The sequence below is a fragment of the Microcaecilia unicolor genome, chromosome 10 (genome assembly GCF_901765095.1).
Source record: "Microcaecilia unicolor chromosome 10, aMicUni1.1, whole genome shotgun sequence".
Classification (NCBI taxonomy): Eukaryota; Metazoa; Chordata; class Amphibia; order Gymnophiona; family Siphonopidae; genus Microcaecilia; species Microcaecilia unicolor.
Genome location: NC_044040.1, coordinates 186,229,883 through 186,247,720, shown reverse-complemented (window position 1 = coordinate 186,247,720; position 17,838 = coordinate 186,229,883). Strand labels below are relative to the sequence as shown.

At 41.1% G+C, this 17,838-nt stretch overlaps 1 protein-coding gene across 3 annotated transcripts in view; it reads right to left on the bottom strand.

The window, feature by feature from the left end:
• Positions 1 to 17,838, bottom strand: part of LEKR1 (leucine, glutamate and lysine rich 1) — a 178,144-nt gene that overhangs the window by 92,116 nt on the left and 68,190 nt on the right. For all 3 annotated transcript variants that reach the window (XM_030216985.1, XM_030216986.1, XM_030216987.1), the window contains one exon: positions 3,800 to 3,985. In XM_030216985.1, the coding sequence (XP_030072845.1) occupies positions 3,800 to 3,985 (186 nt within the window). The remainder of the gene's footprint in view (positions 1 to 3,799; positions 3,986 to 17,838) is intronic.

Genomic DNA, 17,838 nt, shown 5'->3' with positions numbered 1-17,838 from the left:
CAGCTTCGATGACGCGTCTTTCTCCTGCTGGGCCCGCCCCTGTCTGACGTCAGTAGGTTACTGACGTCAGACAGGGGCGGGCCCAGCAGGAGAAAGACGCGCCATCGAAGCTGGGCGAAGGCAGGCATCAGGCTTTCTTCTTGCCCGTGCAGCGCCTTCGGACAGAGGAGAGAGGCGCTGCACGGGCCCGGTAAGAAGGAGGGGAATGGCGGCGACGACCCCAAAAGGGGGCGGGGCACAGGACGGAGGATGTCGGGAGGCGGAGCTGAGGTGAGAGAGTAGTGAGGAAGGGAGGGGGGCAGGGGCTGCTCGAATTTTGCTTTTTCGGGGTGGGGGGAGCGGCGGAAAGTGGGGAGCAGCGGGAGGGGGGGCAAGGCCGTCCGTACAGGACGCTCCTGATGAGCGCCCTTGCCCCCTCCTGACCCTTTTTTTATTTTTATTTATTTATGTTTTTCTGACGTCCTTTGGACCAATCACAGCGCTTTTAGCTCTGCTAATGCGCTGGGATTGGCTCAAAGTTTGTTTATTTCTTCTCTTAATGATTTTTCCTGGCACAGAGCTGTCCTAACGAGTGGTCCAGACCTCTCGTTAGTTTTCCTGCCTTTTTCCTGCGTAAAGGCAATCAGAAAAGGTTAGTGCATGTCGTTTCAATGGGGTTTTCACACTAATTGCTCATCTCCATTCCGTTTTCGTTAGCTGCTGGCTTCCTCGGTAAAAGCCCTTTGATGCATGCAACGGATCAAATTTTCCTCGTTGGAGAGTCATTAAAGGCTCATTTAGCTTTAGTGCATCTGCCTCTAAGTTCTGTAATCTCTCCCTTAAGGGAGCAAGATAATACAGAAAGAGTTAAGTTCAAACCTTGGATTGCATCCCAGATCGATTCCATCGTTACCACAGCTGGTCTCACTTCGGTCATGGCTGCACAGCCCTGAACGGGAGTAGAGGAAAGCTGAACCTTCTGCATTTCCTCTGCTGATATTCTCCCCGGGAATAAAGGGCAAGCGGGACCTCCTCTCTCTACAAGTGGGAGGTAACCCATTCCAGGCGTCCCCGTTTGTTGTGAGCCAGCCGCCCCAGTACTGCTTCCAGGTTGCGGAGGAGCTGTGATTAAGGGAGGGCTCAATGACACTCCCTCTATGCTGCGGTCCACATCAAAAGACGCGGAGCCCATCGAGGCAAGTGTCTGCTTTCCCAGCGTTTTCAGCCCGAAATTCTCCATTGTTGTTTGGCACGAAGGGGGGACCCCAGCCAGATTCGAGGAGGTAAGTGTTTTAGCTTTCCCCTTTCTTTTCCCCATCCTCAGACAGGGGAAAAACTCTTACTGACAAACTCCTCCGGACGAAAATTCAAGAGCCTATAAACATGTTTCCGCTTCAGGCGCCATCTTGGATCTTCCCCTTAAAATAATTTTTATTTATAAGTTTAAAATTACAATTAAGTAAAGCATGTATAGAAAGCTGGGGAAAAAAAAGAAACAAAACTGGGATCAAATCCCTATAATAAGGTAAATTAAATTATTATTTTATCATTTTGTCCAGAATCAGTCCACAACAATAAAGATCCAATATTAACAAAAGGAAAAATTCTGATCTGACTTATTTTTATAGTACTGCTGGACAAACACAGCACTGTACAATGATAGTTCTTCAAGTACAATGTCTCCCAGCCCCAAAGAGCTTACAATCTAAGTGGATACCAGGAAGAAATGGGAGATAGTGACCTAAAGAAAAAATAAGATGACAGCAGGAATCAACACCAAAGGGAAAAATCTGCTATAAATGATTTACTTAAATGGTAGGGGTAATCACCCAAAATATCATAAATATAATAAACGTTTTTTTAAATCAAACTGAACACAAAAACTATCAAAAAATATGGAGAAAAAGTCCTCAGAATCTAACACCCGCAGTTCTTTACATCGTAACTAGTATGGCTAATTCAATCATTATTTAGAAAACGAACTCCATATATCCATCCATCATAGAAAACCTATATAGAAAAATTAATGCCATCAAAATAAATCTTCAGAGATGAGAACAAACACGCGTAAGGAAATAACTGTGATAAAAAAAATACAATTTATATTCCATGTCTCAATAATGGCCCCCATTTTGTCATAAGCTGCTTCAGGGGATCTGGAATCTCATCAGCTGGGTGATCCACTCAAGGTAACATGGAGTGTTAGTGGCAGAAACAGGATTTGAATCCTGGCTCTTCTTATTCTCAGCCCATTGCTTTAAACACTAAACCACTGGTATTCTGTGCATGAAAATCAGCTGTGCTTGTGTGGGTTCAAAGTATGTACATCTGCTGTCTCTTGGTGAAAAATAATGCATTAAGGGTGTCTTTTACTAAGGTGCGTTAGCGTTTTCAGCTCACACTAAAAATCAGCTGGCGCTAAATGTAAATACCCATTATATTCCTATGGGCGTCTCAGCGTTTAGTGCCAGCGCGCCTTAGTAAAAGACCCCCTAAATCATAGAAATTGCAAATGCTATTTTCATTTCTTACTGAAATCATATTCCCAGTGTATTTAACAGTGTAAATATACTTGAACTGCCTGTTCAATAAATCAGATTATTATTAAATTATGGGGCCTATGCATTAAAACCTCATGCTAAAATATTAACATGAATTTCAAAAACCTCAACAGTGACCTACTTTTTATAAGACAAACAAGTCTATGTGAAAAATGAAGCACATTCCAACTACAGGAAGGAAAAAGCCTCAAGGAGCTCAAGACTAATTAAAGAGCTACACATGATCAAAATGATTTATAGAGCGATCCATATGATCTATTCCTCATTGGCTTAAAAAACATTCCTTTGTTCAATATTGTGCTTCAAAAAATAATTGAAAAATGTGCAAAATCACCTAATAACTTCAGATGTCAAAACATTACAGTGTTTCCAAAAACATCCTCAATCTAAAGTTAAAGGATCAAAAACGTAGCTTAATGTAGTTGTCTGTCCTTCACTCTCTTAATCCACTGGCAATCCTCAGGACCCCCACTCTTCCCTGCTCGCTGCCGCTGTTCTGGGCCAATGATGCCACTTTTTCAAAATGGCCACCGAGACTTCAAGCGGTGATCTCATGAGACTGCCACTAGAAGTCTCAGCAGCCATTTGGAAAAAGTGGTGGCACCAGCTTAGAGAATTGGCAGCAGGCAGAAAACAGTGGGGTTCTTTCTGCCATGAAGAGGTACTCCTTTGCAGCTTCTTCTGCTCCTGCCTCACAGATGAGTGCAGGGGCAGCTGGAAAAAAAATGTGGCGGGAGGAAGGGAGCTGTAAAAAGTGGATGCTATATGTCTGTGTGGGGGAGGGGTCTGTAAAAAAAAAAAAAAAGAAAAGATGGCTGATGTGGGGAGGGAGGGGGCTGTAAAAAAATAAAAGGTGGCTGCTGTGGGGAGTGTGGACTGTAAAAAAAAAGATGGCTGCTGTGAGGAAGAGGGGGCTGTTAAAAAAAGGTGGTGGATGCTATGGATGGAGGGAGAGCTATAAAAAAGATGGATGCTATGTGTGGGTGGAAGGAAGGGGGCTGGAAAAATATATGGATGATATCTGTGTACAGGGAGGGGGCTGTAATATTGGTTAAATTATGACCTAATAAACCTGCAGAATTTGCAAATTTTGTGTGCAGAATTTACAAATTTTGTGCACAGAATGTTCATTTTTTTTTTTGCGCAGAATTCCGGTAGGAGTAATTGATGGGTAAAGCAAAACTGAGGGGGATCAGAGAGATTTTAACATGAAACACTGCTGCTGTTAGAAGGATTGGACTGAGTCGATCTTATCTTACCTACTGTTTGCTTTTGCAGCTCCTGGCATCTGTTTTGTAACTCATGTTCCATCTGGAGTGAAGTCTGAAGTTGCTGAGTTTGTAACCCAAAGGAGTCTGACACCAACTGTAAATCCCTCACCTGTTTCTCCAGTTCCACATTTTTCTTTTGGGACACTGAAAGTGTTTCACTGAGTTTTGCTATTTCTAAGGGAAGATTTAAAAAATTATGTCAGGAAGACCACATAATACAAATGACAGTTCACTGAAAGAGACATGAAGATGGCAGATCATTTTAGAAAAGTAGTGAAGCATACATTTAATATTATCTGAAAAATTCACTTTGCACTCTAGTTCACTAGTTAAGGTCTTGCTGTCTTCATTATCATATAAATTTAACTTTCTTCAAGCACTATCCAAAATGTATTATTCTAAGTAACAGAAAGGTTACATAATTATATACATATTTAGTGCAGTAAGGCAAATAGATTGTCCACACTTTACATTAAGGATCTCAAAATAGACAGGAAAAGTTTTATTTTACATACAGAATATAACATGAAATCACTTGCATCTGATAAGTAACGTTAAAATCCAAAGAATTCAGAAAATGTTTTACATTCAAGCAGGAACAATTTATAAATGATTTATTTACTACATACATAAAATATGTTGGTCCCCAGTATGATCAAGTACTATGACATCACAATAGGCATGTGGAGGATGAAATCACTGTGGGTTGTTTATTATAAAGGTCCATTTGTGTCAACTTTGCAGCTGTGAAGGATCAAGCAGCTACTATGAGAAAGGAGCTCTTTGTTCCACATAAACAATGCCACAATATGATATCTTAACCTCCACTGCTTGATAAATATGGGATTTGAATAATAAATAGGACCGATTCAAATGCACACTCAGCTTCGTTCCCTGTCTCAAGATGATCAAGTATTATATTAGAAAAGAACTCAGCTGGATCAAAAGTATCACTATTAGAGCTTTTGTCCTTCAGCTACAAGACTGATGAACTAACCCATGGAATTTCCTGCAGATATTGATTTCTTTTCCACACAAGTATGTTACAAAACTTGATCAAGAAAATTCACTATAGAGCCAAGCAAAATTACACTTCATTGAGAAATAGTTGTTTTTTTTTTTTGCCACAAACGGCCTGTGAACATATTTTCATAAGCCTGTTTTAACTAAATTCTGCACTCTTAACCTTGTTTGCATGAAACGGCACTGCAACAGCTCATTAATGCAAAAATGTAATAAACACGAACGGCAAGGTTGTTTGTGAAGACGAGATATGCAGAGGTAGTTCACAGAAGAGGTTTTGTGTGAAAATATACACACACCAAAACTTAGGTGTTTTGTGTATTTCAGGGCATTGTTCAATTTTATGTGAAGACTCCTGTTTTTGCAAAACATTATGGTTTAGTAGATTAGCCTCTAACAAAAGGGATCTCGTGTCAGTAAAAGCAACTTTCAAGCAAGTGAATGTCCTCTGAAAGCTGTAGTGAATACTGCAATAATAGGGTGCTGTCCAACAGACGGAGTTGCAGTGATGAAATGCTTAATCTAACCTGATTATAGGTTCTTACAGCCAAGTCTGTCCAATAGCCTTAGCCTGGGCCAAATTCTACAGCTAGACGGCATTAAAACAGTAATGACACAAACTGGTAAAAAGAGGGCCACACAGGTGTTCCAGTACTCTTATGCAAATATTTCAGTGAAACCTTCTTTCCTCGGTAACCCTTGATACTAATCAAGGAGCCAGAAGAGCTACACCAAGCTTATGTCATACCAGATTATCTTGTATACACAGGGATACATATGATATTTATTTATCCAGATTTGACAAACTTATCTTCCCTATACACATCAGAGAGGCATACAAAATAATATATGATAAACATTAAAACCCTCATCATATTCTCCTACCAGCCCCACCCCTCCATCACCTCAAAATCCAAAGAAAATCCTATTGATGGACATACTGACAGCTCTCTAGCTTGTCGACATCTGTTTCCAAGTAGTGTATTTGTATTCACAACCTAATTTCAACAAAGGTTTTTAGATACTCCTCTATGTTACAGTAAGAGCTCCGAGAGGAGAGATGTTTAATTTAATACTGATGTTTTGTCATCATTTAAGCAGTTTCTGTTAGACATACAGTGGCGTACCAAGGGGGGGACGGTGGGGGCGGTCCGCCCCTGGTGCACGCCACTGGGGGGGGTGCCGTGGCGCGCGCCTGTCGCCCTGTCTCCGAGTTCGCATGTGTTCACTGCTCTCTCTGCCCCGGAACAGGTTACTTCCTGTTCCGGGGCAGAGGGAGCAGTGAACACATGCGAACTCGGAGGCGATAGGCGCGCGCCACAGCACACCCCCCCCCCCAGCGGCGTGCACCCGGGGGGGTGTCATTTCGCCGGGGGGGGGGTCATGCTGCACCCGGGGGGGGGGGGGCGCATCGGCAATCCGCCCCGGGTGTCAGCCAGCGTCGGAACGCCACTGTAGACATAATTTCTGCCAGTTTACCCCTCGCCTTAACCATTTAGGAGAGTCACAAATACATAAAAGGGGTAATTTTCTTAAGGGTTGCCTATGTATGAAGACCATATATGTGCCTAGAATAGAAATACACATCTACATCACCTTTACACATGGGCAACCTAGTATAGAATGAAAGGGAAAGAGGGTAATTTATAACATTTAGATTTACATGCTTATTGCGCTGTAAATTTAGGGACTACTGTCATCCATGCAGTTAATTATTTATTATGACATTTATATCCCGCATTATCCCAAACAGAGTTCAGGTTCAATGTGGCTTACAATCCAATTATAAGCAGGTACTATCTCTGTCCCTAGAGGGCTCACAATCTTGGTTTTTGTACCTGAGGCAATGGAGGGTTAAATGACTTGCCCAGAGTCAGAAGGAGCTGCAGCGGTACTCGAACCCAGGATGCTGGAATCAAAGTCTGTTGAACTAACCATTAGGCCACTCCTCCACTCACACCTAATTGCTATTCTATAATTATGTACTCAAATAGCATAGCACGCAACTGTTCACAGGGGGAAAGCATGGGTGGGAGACAGACGGGGCTGACACTTACGCAGGAAACTTACAGAATAATGTAAGTTGCCCATGTTCCTGTTACACTTAGAAACAAACATTCATGCAAGCACATTTTGGTGCACTGATGCCAGGTTTACACTAGTATTCTGCAAGGGCACATAAACATCCAAGTGCCCTTATCGAATAACACTCATTATCTGCGTTTGCAGGCTGCCTAAATGGAGGCACCTTATTATAGAAGTGCTTCTTGTATGTGCTATTTGACTATTGGGCTCATTTTTGAAAGAGATGGACGCCCATCTTTCGACATAAATCGGAAGATGGGCGTCCTTCTCACAGGGTCGTCCAAATCAGTATAATCGAAAGCCAATTTTGGACGTCCCCAACTGCTTTCCGTCGCAGGGACAGCCAAAGTTCATGGGGGCGTATCGGAGGCGTAGCGAAAGGCGGGAATTGGGCATGCCTAACACTTGGACGTTCTCGACCCATAATCGTAAGAAACAAGGACGTCCCTGACGAACACTTGGACGACTTTACCTGGTCGTGTTTTTCTTACGACCAAGGCACAAAAAGGTGCCCGAAATGACCAGATGACCACCGGAGAGAATCGGGGATGACCTCCCCTTACTCCCGCAGTGGTCACTAATCCCCTCCCACCCTCAAACAACATCTTTAAAAATATTGATTGCGAGCCTCTATGCCAGCCTCAGATGTCATACTCAGGCCCATCAGAGCAGTATGCAGGTACCTGGAGCAGTTTTAGTGGGTGCAGTGCACTTCAGGCAGGCGGACCCAGGCCCACCCCCCCCCACCTGTTACATTTTGGAGGGAACAGCAAGCCCTCCAAAACCCACCACAAACCCACTATACCCACATATAGGTGCCCCTCTTCACCCGTAAGGGCTATTGTAGTGGTGTACAGTTGTGGGTAGTGGGGTTTGGAGGGCTCAGCACACAAGGTAAGGGAGCTATGTACCTGGGAGCAATTTATGAAGTCCACTGCAGTGCCCCCTAGGGTGCCCAGTTGGTGTCCTGGTTTGCATTTGGTCGTTTCTGAGATGGACGTCCTTAGTTTCCATTATCAACGAAAATCAGAAACGACCAAGTCTAGGGACGATCATCTCTAAGGACGACCAAATTTCAGGATTTGGTCGTCCCTGACCGTATTATCAAAATAAAAGATGGACGTCCATCTTGTTTTCGAAAGTACGGGTTTCCCCACCCCTGGATGGGGACGTTTTGTGAGGACGTCCCTTTTGATTATGCTCCTCTTTGTGACTCTCTCACATGCTCAAGGTGATTTACAATAAGTAAAATCTATATATGCAAAACCAAACTAAATTTAATGAAAATAAAATCTTGGCCTGCTGCATGACCAGTCCTGATACTGTCAGTTATCAACATAGGATACTGTTAAGACAGGTTATTTTACTGTTAACCCGGGTTATTAGTAAGTAGGTCTCACTGCATAAAATATGATCTACTGTATTTTTCGGACTATAAGACGCACCGGACCATAAGACGCACCTAGGTTTTAGAGGAGGGAAATAGGAAAAAAAATTTTCCTTTTTCCCAACTCTAAAACCTAGGTGCTCCGGTGCGTCTTGTCCGAATCCCTCCCTCCCTCCGAGTTTGGGATCGCCCTCCCCCCGGCCCTGTCACCACTTCTCCCTACTCACGCGATCTTCCCTGGTGGTCTAGTGATGTCGGGGCAGGAAAGAGCCCCCTCTTTCCTGCCCAGCGCGCTGCTCTCCATCCTCCTGTATGCATTGCTGCCTGACGGTCTCGGCGAGATTCAAAATGGCTGCCGAGAATTGACGTCTCGGCGGCCATTTTGAATCTCGCCGAGACCATCAGGCTGCATACAGGAGGATGGAGAGCAGCGCGCTGGGCAGGAAAGAGGAGGCTCTTTCCTGCCCTAACGTCACTAGACCACCAGGGAAGATCGCGTGAGTAGGGAGACGTCTACCTTCGGACTATAAGACGCACCCCCCATTTTCGTCCCAAATTGGGGGGGAAAAAAGTGCGTCTTATAGTCCGAAAAATACGGTATGTTAAATAGCATGAATTGTGGTAAACTGACTTTAAAGACAGCCCATGTTCGTAACATCTCCCCTAAATGTACTGTATACAGTACATCTCAAAATTTATCATTTCAAGCTCATAATCGCCAATTGTTAGAGATGCCCAAATCATTAATGTTTCAAAACCATTCCATTATTCAATGCAACAGTCAGTTTTCCACTATAGAACATAATGGCTTTGAAAGAATGGAATTGTGTTTGATAGTTGGTGAAAGCAGGCTGAAACTTGTTCCAGTGAACTGCAAATAAAAGAACTCTGTACCAGCTTCTCTCTTGCATAAATGTAGATACACCTTAATAATTTCTAAAGTCAGACTGACACAGTACAGAGAAAAGAGTATACACTGTTGTCCACTTGCTGGGAAAAAATATAAGACTAGTTTGTCTAGTATGCCAAGTCTGTACATGTGCAACTTGCAATTAGTCAACAAAAAATTGTTCATGTAATTGTACCAGTGTAATCTTTTCCTAATGAAGATAATTCGAGAAATGAATTAGCTGTTGCTAACTATTTTGTGGTCTACACACAAGTAAAATATAATTTAGGAATTTAAGATCTAGTTAGTAAAAAAAAAAAAGTACATAATTATTCATATTGCATAGCTAACGAGAACCATTCATTTCCCACGACATTCAGGAGACCTGAGCTGAGTTATTTAGAGTAGCGAATCGAGTAGAGAGATGTGGTAGCCGTGTTAGTCCACTTTTAAAGGTAATCAACAGAAATAAAACAAAATAAAACATGGAAAAGAAAATAAGATGATACCTTTTTTATTGGGCATAACTTAATACATTTTTTGATTAGCTTTCGAAGGTAGCCCTTCTTCGTCAGATCGGAAATAAGCCAATGTTGGTAGATGACATAAGTGATGCTTTGATGTTTTACTTATATGTACTGTCATCTACTAACATTGGCTTATTTCCGATCTGACGAGTAATGAATTGGAAATGACACCTAGGTTCATACTGTATCCACCACTGCTATTCCTTATGATCATAAGCTAATCACTTTGGGCCTTATTTATTCACATGCACTGCCAATTTAAGCCCATAGTAAATCAGCCTGATGGAGAACAGTGAGGCTACTACTGAAAACAGTGTGAGCAAAATCCAAATAAATAAAAATTACATTAAAACATGGCTCAACAATCATAAGTATATACAATCATAAGTATATACCATACGCCTTCATGCCTTTTTATCGCCCTCTAAGCTCCCATTGTTTCCTTCCAAAGTTTCAATGTCTATGTTCCATTGTTACATTCCTTAATGACACCTCAATTATTTCGCATAACTCTGCACAATGTAATCCATAACTAATCTGTAACAAATTGTATTTCCAACATTCAACTCATATTGTAAGCCACACTGAACCCGCAAAAAGGTGGGAAAATGTGGGATACAAATGCAATAAATAAATAAATAAGTAAGTAAATGAGGCCCTTCTTTCCAGTTGCCCCATTGCTCACTTAGATTACAAGCCATTTTTGGGCAGGAACTTCTTGTATTTATATGTAATTTGTTGTAAAGCAACCTAGGGGCTCATTTCTGAAAGAGAAAAATGTCATATTGAAAACGCCCCTCACAGTATACAGTAGTGATTAAAAATCAAAACAAGTTAAACTTGTTTAATTATACTGTAACTAGGGGATCAGTATGCCTCTTTGTCCAAGAAAAATCCAAAGATGTTCATTCTGTGTGTGTGTGTGTGTGTGTGTGTGTATGTGTGTGTGGACTGGCCAAGTCAAAGTCACCACCTAATCCCAATCGACATGTTGTGACTCTCAAATGTCACACAGTTGAAACAATATGGAGGAATGGCCAAAATTCTTTAAGAGCGAAATGAGAGACTAATCAATAATTACTGAAACATTTGGCTGAAGTTATTCCTGCTCAAGGAGGTGCCTTATTGAAAAAACAATCCATATACTTTTTCACAGAATATTTATAGCTACTTATTGTTAATTATATTTTTGACTGCATAATCAAAATAGAGCCTTTCTGTCTCAGTTATTTATTCGATAGGGTATCTTTGTCGCTTATCAAAGTTTAGATTAAGATGTAATTGATTTTTTGAGTATACATCGTGCTAAAATACAAATCATTTCAGCAATGCAGGCACGTTTTCCTTGGTCGGTGTGACTAAAATTCTGTATGTGAATATGGGGAGAGGGGGAAAGGGAGAGTATGTGTGGCTGAGTGGGTGGATAGATGGATTCAGTGAATGGGTAAGGTAAATGTACGTGAACAAGTTAATGAGTTGTGGGTGGGGTGAGTTAGGTGGGCTGTCTGAGTAGACTGGAGATTAAGTAAGGTGTGTGTGCAAAAGTAGATAGGTGTGTGGGTGATATATGTGTAAACACATGGGTGAACTATGTGAGTGGCTTGACGGCAGTCTGAGTGGGTGGAGAATGTGACTAAGTGGGATATGTGCACAAGTGGAAAGGTAGAATAAGTGGGTGGGGTGTCTGTGAATGCTGTGTGCAAACAAATTGAGATGTAAATGGGCGGGGTACAGAGTGGATGGATGGGGTGAGCAAGTGGGGGGGGGGGGGGGTAAGCCTAGTCCCTTCTTTGCCCTTTGTACTATCTACTTGCATATGTTCTCTGATGCGCCTTTCTCTTCAGTCTTTCCTCATATCTTTCCCTCTCATATACTCTCCACTCCTTTTTCCAACGTTTCCTTCCCCTTCCTTCCTCCCTCTCTCTTCCACATTCCCATCTTCTATATCACTACCTACTCCTGTAGATCATCTTGCAGGGCTCCTGCAACAGATTCCTTGACTGTCTGCTCCACCTTGGCAAGCAAAATCACCTGATTCCCTTGAGATCTTCAGATACTATCACCTCAAGGTTCCCCTCCCAGTCTGTGTACATCAGCCTCTCACTCCCTAACACATACAGCTCCTCTGAAATTCTACACCCCAAGTCTATCCCTACCTGACCATGTCAGTTGTGATTCTGAGAGTTCTATGGAAAATGGTGCTTCACGTGTATACTGTGGGGGCAAGAAGACAAGGGGCTAAAGCATGGCAGTAATGTACTTTTTCCTGCTTTGTAGTATTATTTCCATAATTTTTAGCACTTTTCAAAGACTTCACTAAATAGATTAGTTTTAACATACACTTCAAAAGGGAAACAGGAAAAAGATGCTAAACGTTTCATGCTAAGACTGATATGGCTGTTATAGTTGGAATGCTTTGAACACTGGCAGTGACAGAGCACTATCATTTTATTGCTATCATATTCCATTTAGAAACGTCCTTTGATACAGACCAGACAATGTCAAACAATGAATATGTAAAACATTTTCTAGTTGTCCATTTTCATGTGAGGTTTTCACCTCATTTTAAATACTGCATTTTCTTATGTTTTCTGCTATTGAATTCTTTAGTCTTTGATGATGCTGTCTGTACCAAGTGTTTACCTATAGATTTCCTTCCATTGATTTTTTAAAAATATATTTTGTCATTTTTGCTTTGTTCATTGCTAAAGGCTGTCCCACTGGTTCAGTGGTAATACCACACACTTCCAAAGAAGGATGTTTTACATCCCTGGCAGCTTGGCTTTCGGAAAGGTTCTACTGTCTATGCTAGACAATATGCCAAGACAAGTGGATAAAGGGAAGGACATTCCCCTGGTATTAAGATCTATTTGCTATCTTTAATACAATAGATCATGAGTTATCATCAGAGAAGGAAGGCTATGGGGATTAGTAGAGCTGCTCGCCATTGGTTTAGATATTTGGTTTAGTAAGGGAATGTATTGTGTTAGCTGGGGTAAAAACTACTTATTTCAGTAACCTGCTCATGAGAAGTCATAGGGAACTCTAGCTCCAGCTCTGTTCAACATCTACTTCGTCCCCTTGTTCGATGTAATCGAGTACTGTAATACTGTACCATCTGTCATACAATTATATATCTCCCCTGGTGAGGGTCAGACTTCAGCAGTTAACACACTGAATGCATGTCTCTAAGGCACTGCTACATATTTAATGTCTCCTATGCTATGCCTGAACCCCCTGTGGAATGTGGTACCACTGGATATTCTTTTTAAGGTGTAAAATTATTCCAGCATATAAAGTAGTCTGCTTGAACAGTTGTTGCAGCTGAATATCCACACAGATATGTGTGTATATAGTAAATTGTTAAAACAGCCTAATCTAAACTTGATGAATGTCATCTACTGCTGTAAATGGTGGTCAAAATTGTATAAAGTTAATTAAACAAATGTTAAGAAGCAAATAGTATAGAAAAAAAAAGAAAAAAACAATAAAATGGTGGATTTTGGAGGTTTTTAAAGGCTGATGAGGAAGCCCACCCTGCAAAAGCAAAAGTTAAATTTGAACAAGTAAACATTGAGCCGAGCATCTGAAGCCTTTTTCCTCCTTTTGAAGAAAAATCTCCATACACAGAACACCATATATAAGCAACGTAAAGATATTAATGTGCAAACAAACCTTTTTTAGAGAAGGGTAAGCAGTCGAGCTAGAGGACACGTACTGGGGTTTTTTTGGAGGGGGGGGGGCTGACTTAGGAGTAATGTCAGGAAGTACTTTTACACGGAGAAGGGTGGTGGATGCCTGGAATTCACTCCCGCAGGATGTGGAGGAGATGAAAACGGTAACGGAATTCAAGAATGTGTGGGATAAACGCAAAGAATTCTTTTTTTTTTATTTTTATGAATATTTACAATAATTCAAGAAAAACTCTTGATTTGAAAAGTTGAAGGGTGATGGCAATACAATTTCCAAATAGACAATTATTCAAACACTATATAATATTTCCCGCCCTCCAAGCTCAAGTCCACCACTTTAAAGAAGGAACAAGGTACAAATCCATGAAATTTGATTCCAATAATCTAGAAAAAAGGAAAATAACCCTGTTGGTAATATAGTAGGTTGCAAATTAGGAGTATCAGCAACCCTCGACTCCAAAAAGGAGTTCAGATGTGCTGGGTCATAGAAAATATACTTAACTGAATTAATTTTCAATACACATTTGCAGGGAAAATTAAGCCAAAATAAACCACCCAACTGTAAAACCTTAGGACGGAATTTCAGAAATAATTGACGTCTCTTTTGGGTTGCTCTCGCAATATCAGGAAATATTCTAATTTTATTATTCATAAAGAGTTCATCCCTATGACGGAAATATTGTCTCAAAATCCAGTCATGATCCGGTTACAATATAAAAGTCACAATCAAAGTTGCTAGTGTAACATCCTTATCCTCTTGAATTATTTGTGTGAGATTCAATATATCAAATGAGGCTTCTGCTCCTTGTTCAACTTGATTAATAATTTCTTTTTTACCCTTTTTAAATAGTGGAAGATAGTATATCTTGGAAATTGGCGGGACGCAAAGAATTCTTATATGGAAAAACAATGGAATCAAAACACTTAGCCATGTTTAAGCGGCAAATCCAGTAGTTGGGAAGTAAGGCTAGTGCCAGACAGATTTCTACGGTCTATGTTCCAGTTATAGCTAGATAGATCTGGTTGGACTGGAGTGGGCTTCACAGGCAACTCCAGTACTTGAAAATTAAGCCAGTGCCGGGAAGACTTCTACAGTCTGTTCCCTTTAAATGGCAAGGCCAGCTCAAGATCAAGTATGCTTATGTTAACATATTATATACTATAAGTTTATCTTCTTGGGCAGATTGGATGAACATGCAGGTTTTTTTTACCTGCTGTCATCTACTATGTTATGTAACATTAAACCATGCTAGTGGTAATACCATTAACATATGTGAACACTATTCTTATAAACTTTCTCTCACTATGGGGGGGGGGGGGGGGAGGGTGCTCATTTTGGGAGGGCTAAGAGGGACTTAAAGCTTGTGGTGAGGGAGGGCTCTAGCCAACAATATAACTTTAGGGTGCCAGCCCCTTTAACATGCGGCCCAGTGGCATCTGGCTGTGGCTTGACAACCTGATGTTCCCGGGTGGTAAAATAATGCAGCTTGGCCATGTTATTCTATTTACATAGCAATGAGCAGTTTTACATTTATTTGTATGTTTTGCATCTCATTATGCAATGTGGAATATAGGTCATTCCAAACAAACCTTTTTAATGCTTTGTTAAATGACTCTAACTCTGGACGCAGTGCCCCAACACACGTTAAGGAGCAAATGTGGTTTAATGCTCTAATGCAGCTTGATAACCACCCCTTTTACGTTTTTGTCATGGGACAACCAGAACTGCACACAGGATTCAAAGAGTGGTCATACCATGGATCAATACAGAACATTATAAGTTTATACTGCTTTATACTCCATCCATTAATGAATAATTCCTAATATTCTTTTTTTTTATTACCGCTGCACACTGAGTTGAGGATTTCAATTTGTGCACAAGGACGCCAATATCCTCTTTACGTATCATGTACCAAAAGTTAGGGATATTTTTATTTTCTTTCCTTATATGGATCACTTTCCACATTAATCTGTTTCTAATTTAACTTTTAATAATTTTGTGTCACCTGCAAATTTAGGGTCCTTTTACTAATGTGCGCTAATAGATTCAGCGCACTCTGTCCTATGGGCATCTAATCATTAGCGTGCACTAAATCTGTTAGTGCGCCTTAGTAAAAGGCCCCCTTAAACACCTAACTTGCAGCTCCCTTTAGCAGATCATTTCTAAATATATTAAAATGCACTGGTCTCAGTACAGATCATTGGGATACTCCATTATTTACCTTTTACCAATGATGTAGTTCTACTCTGTTATTTTTTTAGCTAGTTCCCTAACCACAACAAGGTATTGCCTCCTATCACATGACATTTTAATTTCCTCAGGTGTCCCACATAAGGGGCTTTGACAAATGTCTTCTGAAAATCCAGATACAGTAGATCGATTCGCTCAGTGTTTTCCACATACTTATTAACCCTTTTCAAAAAATCTAACCAATTGTTAAGGCAAAAACATCCCTTTCCTAAATCCATATTGGCTCTATCCTATTAAAGCAACATTTATCAATATGGCCAGCAATGTTGTTTTTCAGAATAGCCTCTATCATCTTGCCTCTATGGCAAACTTCTTTTCGAATTCTCTTTTGGCCGGCATTACTAAAAGGTTTGTTTATATCTAACTTGACAGTGTTTATGTTCTTTCCTATTTTCTTCATTTGAATTTGCTTTCCATTTTTTTTTTAAAGATGTCCTTTTGGCTTTAAGACATGCTGGCAGTTGTTTGGTCTTTTTTCAACCTTGTCTAATGCGTGGAATACATTTGGCCTGAGATCCCAAGATGGTATTTTTAAACAATGTTCATACCGCATGCAATATCTTAACCTTTTCAACTTCTCCCTTCAGTTTCTATTAACAAATTTTCTCATGTTCTCATTATCTCTCTGTTTAAAATGTTTCTGCAGTAGTTCTCCTTAATGTCCTCCCCCAATGAATAGGTCAAATTTGAGCGTGTTATGATCGCAATTGCCAAATGGTCCTTGCACAGTGTCCTATATGGCAGTGAGGTGTAGATCTAGAGCTGTTCCACCTCCTTTCAGTTCCAGGATCAGCTGTTCTGTGAAGCATCTAGAAACTTTCTTTCAGAATATCCTGATGAGATACTTACCCCATCAAATCAGAGTAATTGAAATCTCCCATTTATTACTGGGTTGCCAATTTTGTTAGCATGTCATTGTCTGTTTCCTTATCCTGACTAGATGGATGACAGAATAACCACACCACTAAACTCTATGGGGACAACTGTACAACTGGGAGCCTCCATCTAGGTGCCCTGAGGGCATGTGGTAGTTGCCTAGGTTCCACTACAGAAAACCAGAGTAACCCAGTATCAGCATGTCTTACATTTAGACGTCTGCAGTTACACCAGCCATAGACCAAATGTGGCAAGGGCATGCATAAAGTTAATTTACTGAGGGCCCCTTTCACTAAGCCACAGTAAGCACTAGCGCATGCCTACCATGCGCCACAAAGCACTGCTGTGGCACACGCTGAGGAGTCTCACGGTAGTATGCCATTCAGCACACGCTAAAAATGAGCGAAGAGTAGGCGTGCCCTATGCTAATCAGGGAGTGTGAGCACATTTCTGTATGCTGCCCAATTAGCAAGGGATCCATTAGCATCTACAAAACAGGTGGCAGTAAGGGTTCCCGCAGTAATGGCCCTGCTCTAATTGTGAAATTCGTGTGTGATCATTATTTATTTATTTTATTTGTTACATTTGCATCCCACATTTTCCCACCGATTTGCAGGCTCAATGTGGCTTACAATTTGCCGTCATGACTTATGTCATTTTTTTGAATACATATATAATTGGTAATATATATAGAACATGAATGCTAAATGAACAGTCGGGCAAAAAAGGGAAAATATACAAATGGTATCACATATTGAACATGGATTGCATATTAAAATTAAACAATACGGTATAGGGAGAGAGTAATCCTATCGTTAAGTAAATGATGGTGAATTACAGTTCCAATTAAAGCGAATGCTACATACCTGTAGAAGGTATTCTCCGAGGACAGCAGGCTGATTGTTCTCACTGATGGGTGACGTCCACGGCAGCCCCTCCAATCGGAATCTTCACTAGCACAGTCCTTTGCTAGCTCTCGCGCGCCCGCGCATGCGCGGCCGTCTTCCCGCCCGAAACCGGCTCGAGCCGGCCAGTCTCGTATGTAGCAAAAGAGATACAAGGGAAGACTCAACTCCAAAGGGGAGGCGGGCGGGTACATAAGTACATAAGTAGTGCCATACTGGGAAAGACCAAAGGTCCATCTAGCCCAGCATCCTGTCACCGACAGTGGCCAATCCAGGTCAAGGGCACCTGGCACGCTCCCCAAACGTAAAAACATTCCAGACAAGTTATACCTAAAAATGCGGAATTTTTCCAAGTCCATTTAATAGCGGTCTATGGACTTGTCCTTTAGGAA